We start from the raw sequence: 15,000 nt of genomic DNA, 5'->3' as shown, positions 1-15,000 counted from the left end.
TTTTCATTTTTGTCTTACCCCCACTCTTTCTCTTTTCCCCCATGTGTCTCTTTCATACTGTTCTGTCTTACACCGCTCGTTCTTTCTTTCTTTTGTTCTTCTCGAAGCGTGTTCATGGTTTAAAGACTAGGCTGATTTAATCTCCAGCCCTCTTCTCTGGTTACAGCTCACTGGAATTAAAAAGAGTTCAGAAGTTTATCAGTAATTATCAGACCGTGTAACAGTCAGTACTACAGAGACGCAGTCAGACAAGTTTCCAAGGCCAAAAACATGCATCTTGTTTATTTTCCTATCTAAGTGCATTAACACCCCTCCCCCACCACACACACACACACACACACACACACAATGTAGCTCGAGCCATGTTTCTATTTTGCTTAGTTAGAACTTGTCCAGGTCGATGTTGATTCCCTTCACCTCGATCAGTATTCTAGAAAATTCCACTGTTTTTTTTTTTTTTTTTTTTTTTAAGGCAACAAGTCCAAACAGGAGGGAGGGAGAGAAGGAGGGAGGGAGAGAAAGAGGGAGGGAGAGAAAGGGGGAGAGAAACACACAGAGAGCAACAGAGAGATAGAAACACAGGGGGGGGGATCTCTCTCTCTCTCTTTTTCACTCTCTCGCTTTATCATATGTCCCTCTCCCTCTCCCTCCCTCTCTCTCTCTCTCTCTCTCTCTCTCTCTCTCTCTCTCTCTCTCTCTCTCTCTCTCTCTATAGCTGACAGTAAGACTACTGAACACATTATCAGTGTAAACACACAGGTTTCTGCCCATCAGTTAGATCTTAAGTAAACACCAAAGTGTTTCACTGAGTTGATTAACGAAGGGATTGAAACGCTGCAATCACACCCTCATATCAGAGCCTGTTTTTTTTTTTCTTTCAATATTTATTCATTCATTCATTCATCTTCTACCGCTTATCCGAACTACCTCGGGTCACGGGGAGCCTGTGCCTATCTCAGGCGTCATCGGGCATCAAGGCAGGATACACCCTGGACGGAGTGCCAACCCATCGCAGGGCACACACACACACTCTCATTCACTCACACAATCACACACTACGGACAATTTTCCAGAGATGCCAATCAACCTACCATGCATGTCTTTGGACCGGGGGAGGAAACCGGAGTACCCAGAGGAAACCCCCGAGGCACGGGGAGAACATGCAAACTCCACACACACAAGGTGGAGGCGGGAATCGAACCCCCAACCCTGGAGGTGTGAGGCAAACGTGCTAACCACTAAGCCACCGTGACCCCCTTATATATTTAAAAAAAAAAAATTTTCTTTTTAAATTTTCTTTATTTTTCTAATAATTTGCTCATCTGCCAATCATCTTCGAGATCTGCTGAACACAGTGTAACACACTCCAAGGAAAGAGACATCTGCCCTCTTCCACATACACAAGCTTGATGTGTAAGACGCATTTGATTGGCTCGCGTCCCTCTGATTGACAGGGGAGCGTGAGCATGCCCCGCCTCCCAGAGAAAGCATGATTTTTCATTGTTGACCTCGGTTTCCTCTGCAGGATGAGTTTAAAGTTTAAGAGCCTTTCAGCTGGGAAATACTGAGGGTTTGACCTCATGACCTCCTGGATGTAATTGTTCTAACTGTAAGACTAGCCGGTGCGTCATATCGTCTTAATGTACCGTGAGATTAGCTTGTGTTTATTGCTTTCCCCTCACAGCCACCTTTTGGCGTGTGTGTAGATATATATATAAAGCTTTAGAACAAACAGCCATTTTAATTCACTTATGAATTAACACCAGTGCTTTCTGTAGCTAACGTAGCTGTTTGTTCAGTGGTGCCTCATGCTAACACCATGACACAGCACTTAAATCTCCTCTCCACTGTGTTGTTTATCAGGTACTTCTGAGTCATTAAACAGCTTAAGCTTTGTGTTCCTTTCAGAGAAACATCTTCAGCCTGGACAAGGCCTGGTCCTGTCTTGTCTCTCCTCTTCACTTTTCTTCTCGTCTCTTTTCTCTTCTCAACTTTTCTTGTCTATTCTTGTCTCTCCTCATCTTGTCTTTTTTCTTTTTGTCTCGTTTGTTGTCTCTTCTCATCTCTTCTCTCCTTGTCTCATCTCTCCTCCTCGTCACTCCCCTTCTCATCTCTCCTCTTTGCGTCTCTCCCCTTTCTCGGTTCTCCCCTTCTCATCTCTCCTCTTCTTGTCTCTCCCCTTTCTCGTCTCTCCTCTTCTCGTCTCTCCCCTTTCTCGGTTCTCCCCTTCTCATCTATCCTCTTCTTGTCTCTCCCCTTTCTTGTCTCGCCTCTTCTCGTCTCTCCCCTTTCTCGTCTCTTCTCTCCTCCCCTTCTCGTCTCTCCCCTTTCTCATCTCTCTCCTTTCTCGTCTCTTCACTCCTCTCCTCTTCTTGTCTCTCCCCTTTCTCGTCTCTCCTCTTCTCGTCTCTCCCCTTTCTCGGTTCTCCCCTTCTCATCTATCCTCTTCTTGTCTCTCCCCTTTCTTGTCTCGCCTCTTCTCGTCTCTCCCCTTTCTCGTCTCTTCTCTCCTCTTCTCATCTCTCCTCTTTCTCGTCTGTCCTCTTTCTCGTCTCTCCCCTTTCTCGTCTCTTCTCTCTTCTCTCCTCCCCTTCTCGTGTCTCCCCTTTCTCTCCTCTTCTCTCCTCCCCTTCTCGTCTCTCCCCTTTCTCATCTCTCTCCTTTCTCGTCTCTTCACTCCTCTCCTCTTCTCTCCCCTTTCTTGTCTCTCCTCGTCTCTTCTCTCCCCTTCTCTTCTCTCCCCTTCTCGTCTCTCCCCTTCTCGTCTCTCCCCTTCTCGTCTCTCCCCTTCTCGTCTCTCCCCTTCTCGTCTCTCCCCTTCTCGTCTCCTCTCCCCTTCTTGTCTCTTCTCGTCTCTCCTTTCCTCGTTTCTTCACATCTTGTCTCTTTACAACTTCTCCTTCAGGTTTTTCCGTGTGAAAGGTGCACACCTGTAAACGTATGCTTTATGTCTCTACACCAGAGTCCTGGTTATAAAGCAGTCAGTGTTAACAGGATTAAAGGTGTGTGTGGGTGCGGTGTGTTCGTCATTTCTCTCTTTGTGTGTGTTTGTGTGTTTAACAGGTGGATACCCAGCGCCCTGCTACACACCTGACGGCCGGCTATGAGGAGCGGTCAGGAAGTGCCCTTTACACCCCACACTGCCTAGACGTGAGTCTCACACACACACACACACACACACACACATACAAATACTCAACTGTGTTTGTATTTAAGCTTGTTTTTAATACACTGCTCACTACACATGTTGCGTTTAAGACGCAGCCACAGCGAACATCTGCTTACTTGCATTCACAATCTATTTAAAATGTCACCTGACACAATGTTGAAAGTATTGGCACCCTTTGTTACATTTGTGTGTAAGTCGTTCTGTTTGTGTTCCTTGCAGGCCAACAGCAGCTGGCAGGAAAACCCTAACACTCCTTCACCCGCACATCCCAGCAGCATCCAGTCACAAACCTCCAACTGAGAGAGACACACACACAAACACACACACACACACTAGACCTCAGCGCTTCCACCAGTCCAACTCCGCTTCCTCCTCGGACTCGCCTTTTGTTTTGCAAGCTCTCAGCTACTACATCTGTAACGAGCCCCACACCCAACACACACACACACACACTCCCTCACACACTCCCTCACACACTTTCAAGTTCGGACTTCATTGGACAGTCGTATAGGAGCTTCGCTCAGGAAGGAAACACAGGAAAAGGAAAAAGAAAGGTCACATGTCAGAGCATTCTGCTCTGTGCTGGAGTGTGTGTGTGTGTGTGCGCGTGTGTGTGTGTGTGTGCGCGTGTGTGTGTGTGTGCGCGTGCGTGTGTGTGTGTGTGCGCGTGCGTGTGTGTGTGAGCACGCACATTTACTAAGCCAGCTACACTGAAGACCACAGGATCTCCGTCCTGCCTGCTTTGAACCAAAGCGCTGTCGAGGGTCACGCGTTTGTCCGTTAGAGAACGTCCTCAGACAGCAGCAGCACGTTGTCAACACCACGCAGATTGTCCTCCGTCTCCGTCTCCAGTCTCTTTCCGAGGCCGTGCACTCCACAGCTGCCAACTCCACATCGTCACTAAGGTCATCGATTCCTAAGGAGAACGCTCACTACTCGCTAGCCGTCTTCCTGCGTTTCCGAAAAATACAAAATATATAGAAATGTCTATGAAAACAGCGAAGCACAACTGTTCAGTGTCGTAACTTTTTGTTTTGGGTTTTTTTTGTTTGTTTTTTTTTTAACTCCCGGATGAACGGAGGAGAAGGTGGAGAGGAAGGCAGGTCTGTACTGGAGCGAAGGGACAGCGGTTTTAATCACGAACCCGCAGGCTAGATTTCTCGCCGGCCTTTTTTCTACTATAGCCCCCTTTTTATTTTTTATTTTTCTCTCTCCGTTTTAACAGCTTAGCGGCTTTTAATAGCTTCCTTCCTCACAGCGTAGAGTTGAGTAGAACTGATAGCTTTCCAGCCTGTGAGAAGAGAAGAGCTGTGGCTTAAGCTTTGTGCCACCGAACATTTACCTTTTTTTCTTTTTATCTTAAACAATCAGAAAACCAGTCTTCCATCCTTGCATGTTAACTCTTGGAGACTAATACCCTCGTGTAGCTCGTCATTGTGTGTTTTTTTTTTTTTTAATTTTTTTTTATTTTTTATTGTTTCCTTCTAACAAGCAAGTCAACACTGCAGAATGTAACGGAACGACAGACCAAAAAAAAAAAAAACGCCACGTTTTGGAGGATCGCGACAGTTTTTACATCAGCCTTCGACTCAACCCCGAGGTTTCAGAGGCTGCGTCGACCCGACCGCGTACCTCTGAACCAAAAGGGGAAAAAAAAAAACGGAAAGAAAAAATAGATTGAAATCATAACCTGTAGGAGGATGTAAAAACCCACCAGGAGGAAGTGGGCTTCGAGTCGACGCTTTTGTACGGTTATCATTTTTTTTCCGTTTTTTGTCTTGTTACTCTTTTTATCTGATTGTATCTTTCTCTATATGCGACGGAAAGCATCCATACTGTGATACTAGCATGCCACATCGTCCCGTTTATTAAAAAAAAACCTTTAACCTGGCCGAGGATCAAGGGCTCTTCTCTTATTTGAAGTCGAACCAAAAAAAAAAAAGCGTGCGGTTGTTTTAAAGCTGGTGGACTGCAACACACGCCGAGGACCGTCACGTTAAACTCCAGTTTCCTGAACACAGGAAGTGCGCAAATAAAGCGCGGACGTCTTCTGTTTTGAAGCCGTTTCTCTCACTTTCTCCCACTCTCTCGCTCTCGTGTTTGTTTTTTTAAATAACCTTTAATACTGACAAATGGAAATTGTTACACAATGAACTTGACACCTGAAATGTAAGATGGGTATTGTTTCCACACACACACACACACACACACACACACACAGAGGCGAGCAGATGAAATGATGTTTTTACCCACATCTGTATAGATTAATGTTAATCCATTTCAGCTGGCTGGCTTTTCTTCTAACTAATGCTATTACTACACCAAAATATTTTGTTTTTTTTTTTATTATTATTAATAATAATAATAACTTTTTTTTCTTCCTCCCTTCCTCCTTTTTGTACTCGTCATCACCGGATGTCATTGTACAGATTGTGGAATGTTTAAGTGTATTTCTCTTTTTTATAAAATGTACACGTTTGATTTTAGTTACTTTTTATTTTGTGTTTTTTTTTTTCCTTCTTCTTCTTCTTCTTCTTCTCTCCTGACTTGACTGCACTCATGAGCTTTGGAGTGTTTGTATTTTGTATTTGTAATGTTGTTGAGTTTGATTCTGGGTTGTTTTTTTTTTTTCTCTCTCTTTCTCTCTTTCTCTCTCTCTTTTTTGTTCTTTCTTTAAATCGGTTGTATTTGCGTCCGGTGCAGTGAAACCCGAAGCTTATCTGCGTATTTTCTGGAGACGTTTTTAGAAACCCGACAAATAGGTGAAAGGTTACGGTTCGTGTCGCAGGTTTAGCAGAGTGTTTGTTCGCTCCCCAGGAGATCCAGCCTGGCAGCAGCTCCGACTCCTCCCAGCAGCTCGGAGCTCTTTTCTGTCCTTTAAAAAAAAAAAAAAAAAAAGTACAGCTGCTAAGCGTGCGATGTTTTCATTCCTGGAAGCTGTTGGTCGTTTACGACGTCTTTCTGCAGCTGTGGCATGAACAGACATGTTCGCCGAGCGCACGCACACGCGCACGCCCCTGACATCCTGGAATTGTGCCACATTGCTGGAATTTCTCGGAGCGTCTCACCTGAGACAGACTCGAGTCTCACATCCTGTTTACACCTCGGGCTTTCACACTGCTCGCAGGTCAGGGTTTATCCAGTCAATTAATTTAACCATTTAAAAACTAAACGAGGAACAAAACAGGAAGCTAAACAGAGTGAGACGATTTACATGTTAACGTTAACGCGCGATCTGGAACGAAGCCTCGATATCCGTTTAAAACCCGAGCCGATCCTAGACGGACCCCCGTATCCGTACACACACACACACACACACACACAAACAACAACAACAAAAAACACTCAATCTTGTGACGAGGTTCAGTTTCACTGCACTGTAAACAAACACACCGATTTTGTGGTTTTGTTACATATATTTTTTTCCCCTCTAGAATTGTAGTGTATCTCTCTCTCTCTCTCTCTCTCTCTCTCTCCCTCCCGTCTTTTCCACCTCTGTATCCCTCACACCTCCTTTTCTCTACCTCTCCCTTTACCTCTCTTCTGTTCTCTCCATTTCTCTTGTATATAAAACCCTGCCATTTTCAGACTTGTTAGTCTGGTATGAACTCCTTTTATACCTCAACTTTAGAACTGTTCTAGTAAGAGAAAAGAAAAAAAAAAAAACATCAAAGGAAATATGAGAATTGTAGTGTTCCTTATTAGAAAATCGAAAACTAATAAAATAATCTAGTGTGCTTTTGAGCTCGGGTGTGTGATTCATTCGTTTTTACGGTCCACGTGATCTCTTTCAGCTGGTATATGAAGAAAAAATAAAAACATTTAACAGGCTTTTAAAAATATATTTAAGCCACAGCGGTAATGGCATCAGTTCACATCAGAAATGATATAAAATATATAGAAAAAAAATATATATTACAAAGATAATTCTTTGTAAACAGTGTTTTATAAAACATCCATGTCAGTGTGTGTAAACTGTTTATTTGTACAACAGCTGTGTGTGTGTGTGAAAACAAAAATGTTAGAAAAGGAAAAATCCAAATATTTGAATCCGTTTAAAAAAAAAAATCCAATCTGTTATTTATTACTATAACAACGCAATCCATCAATGCTACATTACAGAAAGTGCAGTTTCTCCTGATTATCGTAACACTCTTGTATCAAAAGCTTCAGCTTCTACATCGATGACTCATTTTGTGCCCATTTCGGAGCGACAAAGCCGACCTGCCAGACAGACCGGACTTTGTCCGACTCGGTCAGAGATCACAGACACCAGAGAGATTACTACGATCGTATACAAGATTCAAACTCAACGTTATTTTAACGTTACTACATGTGACACAGAGTCTTGTCTTTTGGGATTTTTTTTTTGTTGGAATTTTTACATTTTTTAAATCAGGAGTATCTGATCACAATGACAAATGACAAAATAACAAACAAAAAAAAAATGGACGGATATATATATATATACACACAAAAAAAAAAGGTCTTTAGAATTGGTATTTCCTCTATAGCTACTAATAAATTATGTTTTAACACCACGTCGCTGTTCGATTTTCAAATTTGATCGTCCGATTCGTTATCTAACAGCACGGCCGGGACGGTTGTTCTTAAAAATTAAGGAGATCAAAAACGAGGGTTCGCTGCTGTCCTAACCTTTGCTAAACGGATTAAAACGTACACTTTGTCGTTAATAAATTGTAAATATTGTAATCGCTAATCTGCAAATTGCTGCGGTGGAAGAGGAATGAAACAGTGCATGATGTTCTGTTAGAGGAAAATAATGAGTGGAAACTCACGTTTTTTTTTTTCCTGACTTTAAACCAGATGTCGACTTTCAGATTAGATGGTGTCTGTTGTAGCGAAATGCGGCATTAGATGTCTAACGTGATCGTCTGCTACGTTTACTAGCCCTCGTATCGTTCGGGGACGTACAGTGAATGCGAGATTAAGTCTTCCAGTCTCTAATCAGGATTCAGAAAGATATGCGCTCTCTGTGGTTGTGGTTGTAGTTGTCCGTCAACAGCCTGTCTGATTTCAAAGTGTCCGAGTAGACGTTACTGGGCTCGACCTCCTGCTCCCTGTCCCTCCTAAACAGGAAACACAGGATGCGCTTAAATGTGTTCCTCATGTCCTCGTCACGACACGAGTAGATGATGGGGTTCACCAAGGAGTTGCACTCGGCCAGGACCAGGCAGTACTTTTCGTATTTCAGCACCTGGCAGCTTGTGCACTGCAACCCATCCAGCAGCAGGATGACCAGCCCGGGGGTCCAACAGATCACGAAGGCACCTGAGGACAAAGGAACAGGGCCGAGCATAAATAATCAGTCCTCATGTACAGTTGGGGCGCATATGTGAGTGTGTCTCAATGCCCACATCCTGTTTACCACACACACACAAGCAGAGTGATTCACTTCTTAAGAATGCCTTGACTTTTTTTTTCCTTGAGTTTCTGTATGTCAAGTTATTAACATCTGTTTCCTATAGAGGCTTACTGCACAATTATCATTCCTCACGACACAAACACTACAGACTATTTTAAGTACCTTAATGCTCCTGCCGCTGCTGCTCCCTTTATTGTTTCCGTTCCGTTCCCTTCCTTAACCCTCCATTATGTGAGCTTTATCTACTAATAACTAGTTGTCAGCTTACTGGAAGGTGAAACTCTAAAGTACAAAAGTCCAGCTAAGTCTCAAATTCTGTCCGATCGGTTAACTAGCGCGAGCTCGCTTCCATCTTACAGTATCTTCTCTTCTCTAACAGGGAAGATTATTTACAAATAAATGTTCTAAAAAAATCCTGTCAGGTTCAAAATCATTTCCTTCCCTTTAGTAATTATAATCAGAGAAGAAAATGAATCGTCATTAATCTTCTTTCAAAAACGTTACACGAGCGCTAGCTAGCGAACGTGCCGATCTCACAGGAATCGCTCAGAAATCGGTCCTGACGGACGAGATCGCGTCTGGATTATATTTAGACGTTTATGGATGAATTCTGTCAGAAATCCTGTCAGCTTTAATTAGCTACAATCTCATCATGTCGATCCAACTGAACTGAAGTGATTTGTGTAGCGCTTTAACAATTCACGTCGTCTCAAAGACGATTAGCATAGAAACAGTTTAAAAATTGAAGTTTAACATTATCACTATTTATCTCTTAACATTTATCCCTAATGACGAGCCTGAGGTGAAGGTGGTGAGGAAAAACTCCCTGAGATGATCTGAGGAAAAAAACCTTGAAAGGAACCAGACTCAGAAAGGGAACCTCATCGTCATTTGGGTGTAACTTGACAGGAAATGATGTAAATGTAAATAATGTCCTTTCTACAAAAGTTTATAGTCTACAAAAGTTTATAATTAACGGAATTAAGCGACCAAGAACTCCTGAGGAACTAACAGGTCAGCTTCATTTCAGAGTTCACCGCAGATCCAACACTGATTCCTTCCTGCTGAAGTCTTCAAATGATCGCTGATGAAGACCAGACCTTAAAACTGACTGACGCAACACTGGTTTGAAGATGGCGTGACTAGCTATTTATAGATAGGTTTTATAAATCCTGTCACGTTAGCTAGATTCAGAAGAAAAGCTAGTGAACATTTAGAAATAAATTCCCTCTGTCAGGTTAGCTTGTCGAGATAGTTCAGATAAGCGGTAAATGAGTGAGTGAGGTTAGCTTGTGTTGATTAGTCAGCATTAGAAGAGAAAGATTAGACATTTATCGATGGGTTAGCATTAGCATTAACACGATAGAGGCTTAATTATAAAAGGTTTCTCTCAAACATCATGTCAGATCAGCTTATGTTTGCTGTCTAGCATTAGCAGGGAAGAAAAACATTTATAATTAAAAAAAAATCTGTCAATTTAGCTCGTATTCTCTAGCTAGCATTAGCAGAGACATTTATAACTGAACTCTTAAAAAAAATCCAGTCAGTTTGCTTACGTCTGCTAGCTAAAATTAGCAGCAAAGCTAATGAACGTTTACGGACATATTTTCTCCGTTAATCCTGTCAGGTTATCCCGTCGTTAAAGGATTTTTTGTGATGTAAACAAAAATCGAAGCGGAAATAAATCGTGAGAAAGTAAAAAAAAACATTTAGTAGCATTTTTATGTAAAAAAAAAAAAAACTTGATTAAACTACAATATTTTGTACAAACGTCCTCTCAGTTCAGCTAATTTTAACAAACGTTTGTAGATACGGCTTAGTTCGAGCTAGCTAGCTAGCATTATCAGGGAAGATAAATGAATTATTATAAATCAATTTGGTCGAACGTCAAGTCTTAGCTCCTTTAGCTATAAAACTATGAATTACTGTCACACTTATGCTAGCTAGGTGCTAAGCATTAGTAGAGAAACTAACAACATTAATGTAGAGCTTCCTGTATACAAGTAGAAAAACATTCACTGGGTCTGGATAAATATCGAGTTTTGAAAACCTGAGGTAAAAAATGTCTTCAGGGAGATTTGGTGAGAACGAGAATTTCTCACACAGCCAAAAAAAACTTACATAATGTGGTGATATAACAAAATCTGCTTTACGGCCATTGTTATAAACACACACATACACAGATTGTACAGTACAATGAAAAGCTTTCTTCACATATCCCTAGTTGGAAAGGATCTGAGGTCGGAGCGCAGGGTCAGGACTGGTATGGAGCCCCGGGGGCTGTAGGGGTGAAGGGTGTCGCTCAGAGGTCTTATAGCATCTCAGAGGGATTTCAACTCCAAACGCTTGGGTTTCTATCACACAGCTTTAACCACTGATCCACTGATTTGCGCTTTCTGGAATAATCAACAACCGATTGCGCTGATCATCACTTTCACATGGCTGTAGCATCGTCGCTTTTATTAGTTTACTTTTGTTTTTCTTTGTAATTGTTTTCAATTTTTATTCATTGTCTGGAGTTCAGTAGATCATTTTGGCTCCGAAACCAGGCAGAAATGTGTTTACCATGTAACCATGACAACTAGCGGTTAAGATCTTAGGAAGTCAGGACAATAGATATAAAGGAAGAACAATGGCGAGGTCCTTTATCTTATCTCGGCTCTAGACGGGAAATCAGGATTACAGGAGCATCGTAACCCTCCCAAATCCCCTGAAAAAATCGTCTCCATCAGCAGCCATGAAGTTAAAGGTGGGGTCTCCGTTGTTTGAAAGCCAATGTTGACATTTGAAATCACCAAAACAAACACGCCCCTAACCCAAATGGTACCCTGTATCGATAGCTCCGCCCACACATACATACGTAACCCAGGCGACTAATGGAAAGAAACGTGTCTTTATCATAGCTGAAGGGAAGAACAATACGATTGCAGATAAACAAACAAGCAAAAATGACACACAAGCGTCATCATGCAAAGGACAAAGACATATATTAGTTCTGTGTAACAAAGCAAAACCAACGTTACTCACCTATCGAGAAGGAAAAAAGCGCCTCGGCGTCTTAAGTAAAGTCGGTCACATATTCACAGATTGGAGTTTCCCGAGTCAATAACTCCTGAGCTAAACACTGTTACTACACAAAACACGGTTGTAGCTGCGTCTCTACATTACTACGATAGAAAAGAGGTGTTATTTGTGTAGTAACAGTGTTTAGCTCAGGAGTTATTGACTCGGTGAAACTCCAATCTGTGAATATGTGACCAACTTCCTGCTCCTTCAGTTCTCTCCAGCGCTGGAAAGCTGATCCTATATTAACACGTCCTACTTCTTACCTTATCGTAAGTCTTTCTTCACTTTCTTTCTTTGTTTTTATCCTCCATGTCAATGTTAAAACCGCTTTCTGCTGATGTCACACATGCGCACTGAACACTCTCCGCCCATATTGACAAGACACGCCCCTTTCTGCTCATTGGCTACACGTTTGTTTTGTTTTTGTTTAGTTTGTTTTTGTTTTGTTTTCTGAAGCATTTCTCAAACAACGGAGACCCCACCTTTAAAGCTCTCCATCTTAAACGTCGGCGTGTTCCTAGTAACACCTCGTACACCGGGACCCGCGAGACGATCGAGCACAGAGAAAAAAAAATCTTTGTTGTTATGGTAAAGCTTTCTCTATTAAAAGGAGAAGTTTGGTTAACAGTTATGGAAGTCTGCAGTTTCTCTGCAGCATGACAGAGAAGAGAAGAGAAAAAAAAGACTAGACTTTTTATTTTAGTGTTAGAAAGTGCATGTTCATTAATCAATAAAGAAAGAAAGAAAGAAAGAAAGAAGGGACAAAATCTAAAGAATTTCATGTCTTATTTTTTTTTACATTTACTTTTACAGCATTTAGCAGACACCCTTATCCAGAGTGACTTACAACTGAGCAACTGAGGGTTAAGGGCCTTGCTCAGGGGCCCAGCAGTGGCAGCCTGGTGGACCTGTGGTTCAAACCCATGACCTTCCGATCAGTAGCCCAACACCTTAATCACTGAGCTACCACATCCCCACTGAAAATTTTTTCAGTTATCACGTCTCACATTTTTGCACATGAACACTTTATTCTACTTTAAAGATTATTTTCGTTTTATTTTCTTACCATAATATATTTCAATGCCATTTTTGGACTATTGTCCTGAGCAAAGCAGCACAAGAATTTCCTGATAATAACTAGACTTTATCATATCTCTCATATCTCCTCTCATCTTCATATGATTATTTTTAATATGTGTGAATGATCTGATTTAAACTTAGCATTAGGATCATGTTTAAATGTACCAGGCAGGTTTGGTTTGTCATCATTTCTGTCCCTATATTTAACTAATTTTACCATCAACCCCCTCACCCCAATACCCCGATTTGCACCCATAACACCTGGTTAGCATCGCTGTGTTGCTAATCTGATGCTAACCCGTGTTAGGAGGATATTTCTATAATAAATAAATCGACATTACCCAGAATCATGGAGACGGTTTTCATCAACCCGATGAGCGTGTCGTTCTGCCTGACGTTAAGCGTGTACGGCAGCGTGCTTTGGCTCTTCCGATGCACGTAGACGAAGATGCGGGTGTATATGGCCACCATGATGGAAAACGTCAAGAGGTTGAGTATAGCCCAGAACACTAGGAAGCTGCGGGCGTACAGCGGCGCCACAGTGGAGCAGGCCTGAAGGTCGCACACGCAGTTCCAGCCCATGGTGGGGACGAGGCCCATGATGATGGCTATGACCCAGATGCCTACGATGAACATTAGCACTCGCCGGTTAGACATGGTGCTGTGAAGCTGCATGGTGAAGATACTCTGGTGTCTTTCCCACGCCACGGCCAGCAGGTTAACCACGGACGCCGTTAGACTCATCTCGATCAGCGCTCCTCGTACAAGCCACTCGTTCTGCGTGAGCCCGATGGTCCACGGCCCCGTGTGGAAGATGAGGTTGAGGTAGGAGATGCCGGCGAACAGGTCTGCTGCCGCCATGTTGCCCAACAGGTAATAGATGGGAAAGTGGAAGCGCCGGTTGATGATAATCGCCACCATCACCAGCAGGTTGGCCAGGAGGATCAAGATGCACACAGGGACTCCGATTCCAACCACCACGAAGTCCCGCGTCTTCCAGTCTGCGCTGATGTTCTTGTTTTTAATCGCGTAGAAATAGGAAACATTCTTATCGCGTCCATCGCAGCTATCAGCCGCGAGTGACATGGAGGTGTTCAGCATCGGACAAACGATCCAAAACGTCGTCTGCTAGATTGCGCTTTCCTGTGGGGGCAAGTCGCCCTCCATCGGGGACATTCAGTCAGAAGCTGAAGACTGAACTGGATCTGCTCTTCAAAGTCACAAGAAAACATCTTGATCATTAAAACAGAACATACACATTTATTATACAACAGGACAGGAATTAAAGCAGGGGTTTGACTTCTCAAATTACGATTCATTAATTCTTTATTTAAACTAATTCATTAATTCCTTAAATAAATAAATAAATAAATAAATAAATAAACAAACCCTCATTGCCAAACCAGTAAAACAAACGTAGTAGGTAAGATTTATCCACCATCACTGAGAAGCTGGTTCCTGACCCTGACAAGTACGTTATTTGGCATTAAAAAGTCGATTTTAATAATAAAATCCAAATTGTTTCAGGACACCTGATCATGAAAAAGAATTACATAATGCCACTAAAATCTGTTTTCACCGTACGTAAATGATGCACGGTTATAAGAGAGAAAAGCATATTTAAGACAATTTTATGGCAACAGATAATCTTGCTTGGATGAGCTTGGATATCAGTACTGCATCAGTAACAACTCTCACTCACACCCACGCATGCACTAACACAGCCAGTTCCAGGCTTGTAAACCAACACAGATTCAGTTGTAACTAAAAAGAAAAGTGAAAGAGATAGAGATTGTAATGAAAACCAGAACTTCCACCTTTTTTAGTTTACAGTATAAATCTACAGCACCTCGTAGTAATTAGATGACTACGTCCAGCCCCGGAACAAAGAAACGGAAACGTAGGAATGATTGTAGTGCAGAAAGCAGCCCCGGTGTCATGGGTGTAATGTAATGCAGTGATGTAATGAAATGACATGCAGATGAGTTCCTGCATTACATCAGTTACGAGTGGAAGAAAACGAACGGATCCGCTCAGGCATGACAGAAGGATCCACTGGTTTAAGAACTTTATATATATATCGATCTCTAATATAACGTCAAATTCACTAGGTCCGTGTCATGATACCACGTATGTTGTACATGATATCATGGATGTTTTCATGGCAGAAAGGATGTATAAAATGTTGTAGTTTTGTTAGGATTTCTCTGAGAAATGCATCGTGGGATCAGTTTAATGCAGTAAACTTTATCATATCGTTTCAGTCGTTACCCGGAACTTTCTTTTGGTTCCTTGTAGT

At 42.2% G+C, this 15,000-nt stretch overlaps 2 protein-coding genes across 4 annotated transcripts in view; one reads left to right on the top strand and one right to left on the bottom strand.

The window, feature by feature from the left end:
- pbx4 (pre-B-cell leukemia transcription factor 4) overlaps positions 1-6,913 on the top strand; it is a 51,458-nt gene extending 44,545 nt beyond the window's left edge. For both annotated transcript variants that reach the window (XM_060857396.1, XM_060857395.1), the window contains 2 exons: positions 3,064-3,150; positions 3,389-6,913. In XM_060857396.1, the coding sequence (XP_060713379.1) occupies positions 3,064-3,107 (44 nt within the window). In that variant the 3' untranslated portion in view covers positions 3,108-3,150; positions 3,389-6,913. The remainder of the gene's footprint in view (positions 1-3,063; positions 3,151-3,388) is intronic.
- Positions 6,914-6,997: 84 nt separating this feature from the next.
- Positions 6,998-15,000, bottom strand: part of lpar2a (lysophosphatidic acid receptor 2a) — a 9,841-nt gene continuing 1,838 nt past the window's right edge. Inside the window, exons 2-3 of one of the 2 annotated variants that reach the window (XM_060857398.1) lie at positions 13,043-13,911; positions 6,998-8,461 (exon numbers count right to left, since the gene is read on the bottom strand). In XM_060857398.1, the coding sequence (XP_060713381.1) occupies positions 8,145-8,461; positions 13,043-13,802 (1,077 nt within the window). In that variant the 5' untranslated portion in view covers positions 13,803-13,911 and the 3' untranslated portion in view covers positions 6,998-8,144. The remainder of the gene's footprint in view (positions 8,462-13,042; positions 13,912-15,000) is intronic. The other variant, XM_060857397.1, reaches the window with a different exon arrangement.

The sequence above is a fragment of the Tachysurus vachellii genome, chromosome 21 (genome assembly GCF_030014155.1).
Source record: "Tachysurus vachellii isolate PV-2020 chromosome 21, HZAU_Pvac_v1, whole genome shotgun sequence".
NCBI lineage: Eukaryota > Metazoa > Chordata > Actinopteri > Siluriformes > Bagridae > Tachysurus > Tachysurus vachellii.
Note: the sequence above shows the minus strand (reverse complement) of the source record. Positions and strands in the feature narration are given on the sequence as shown.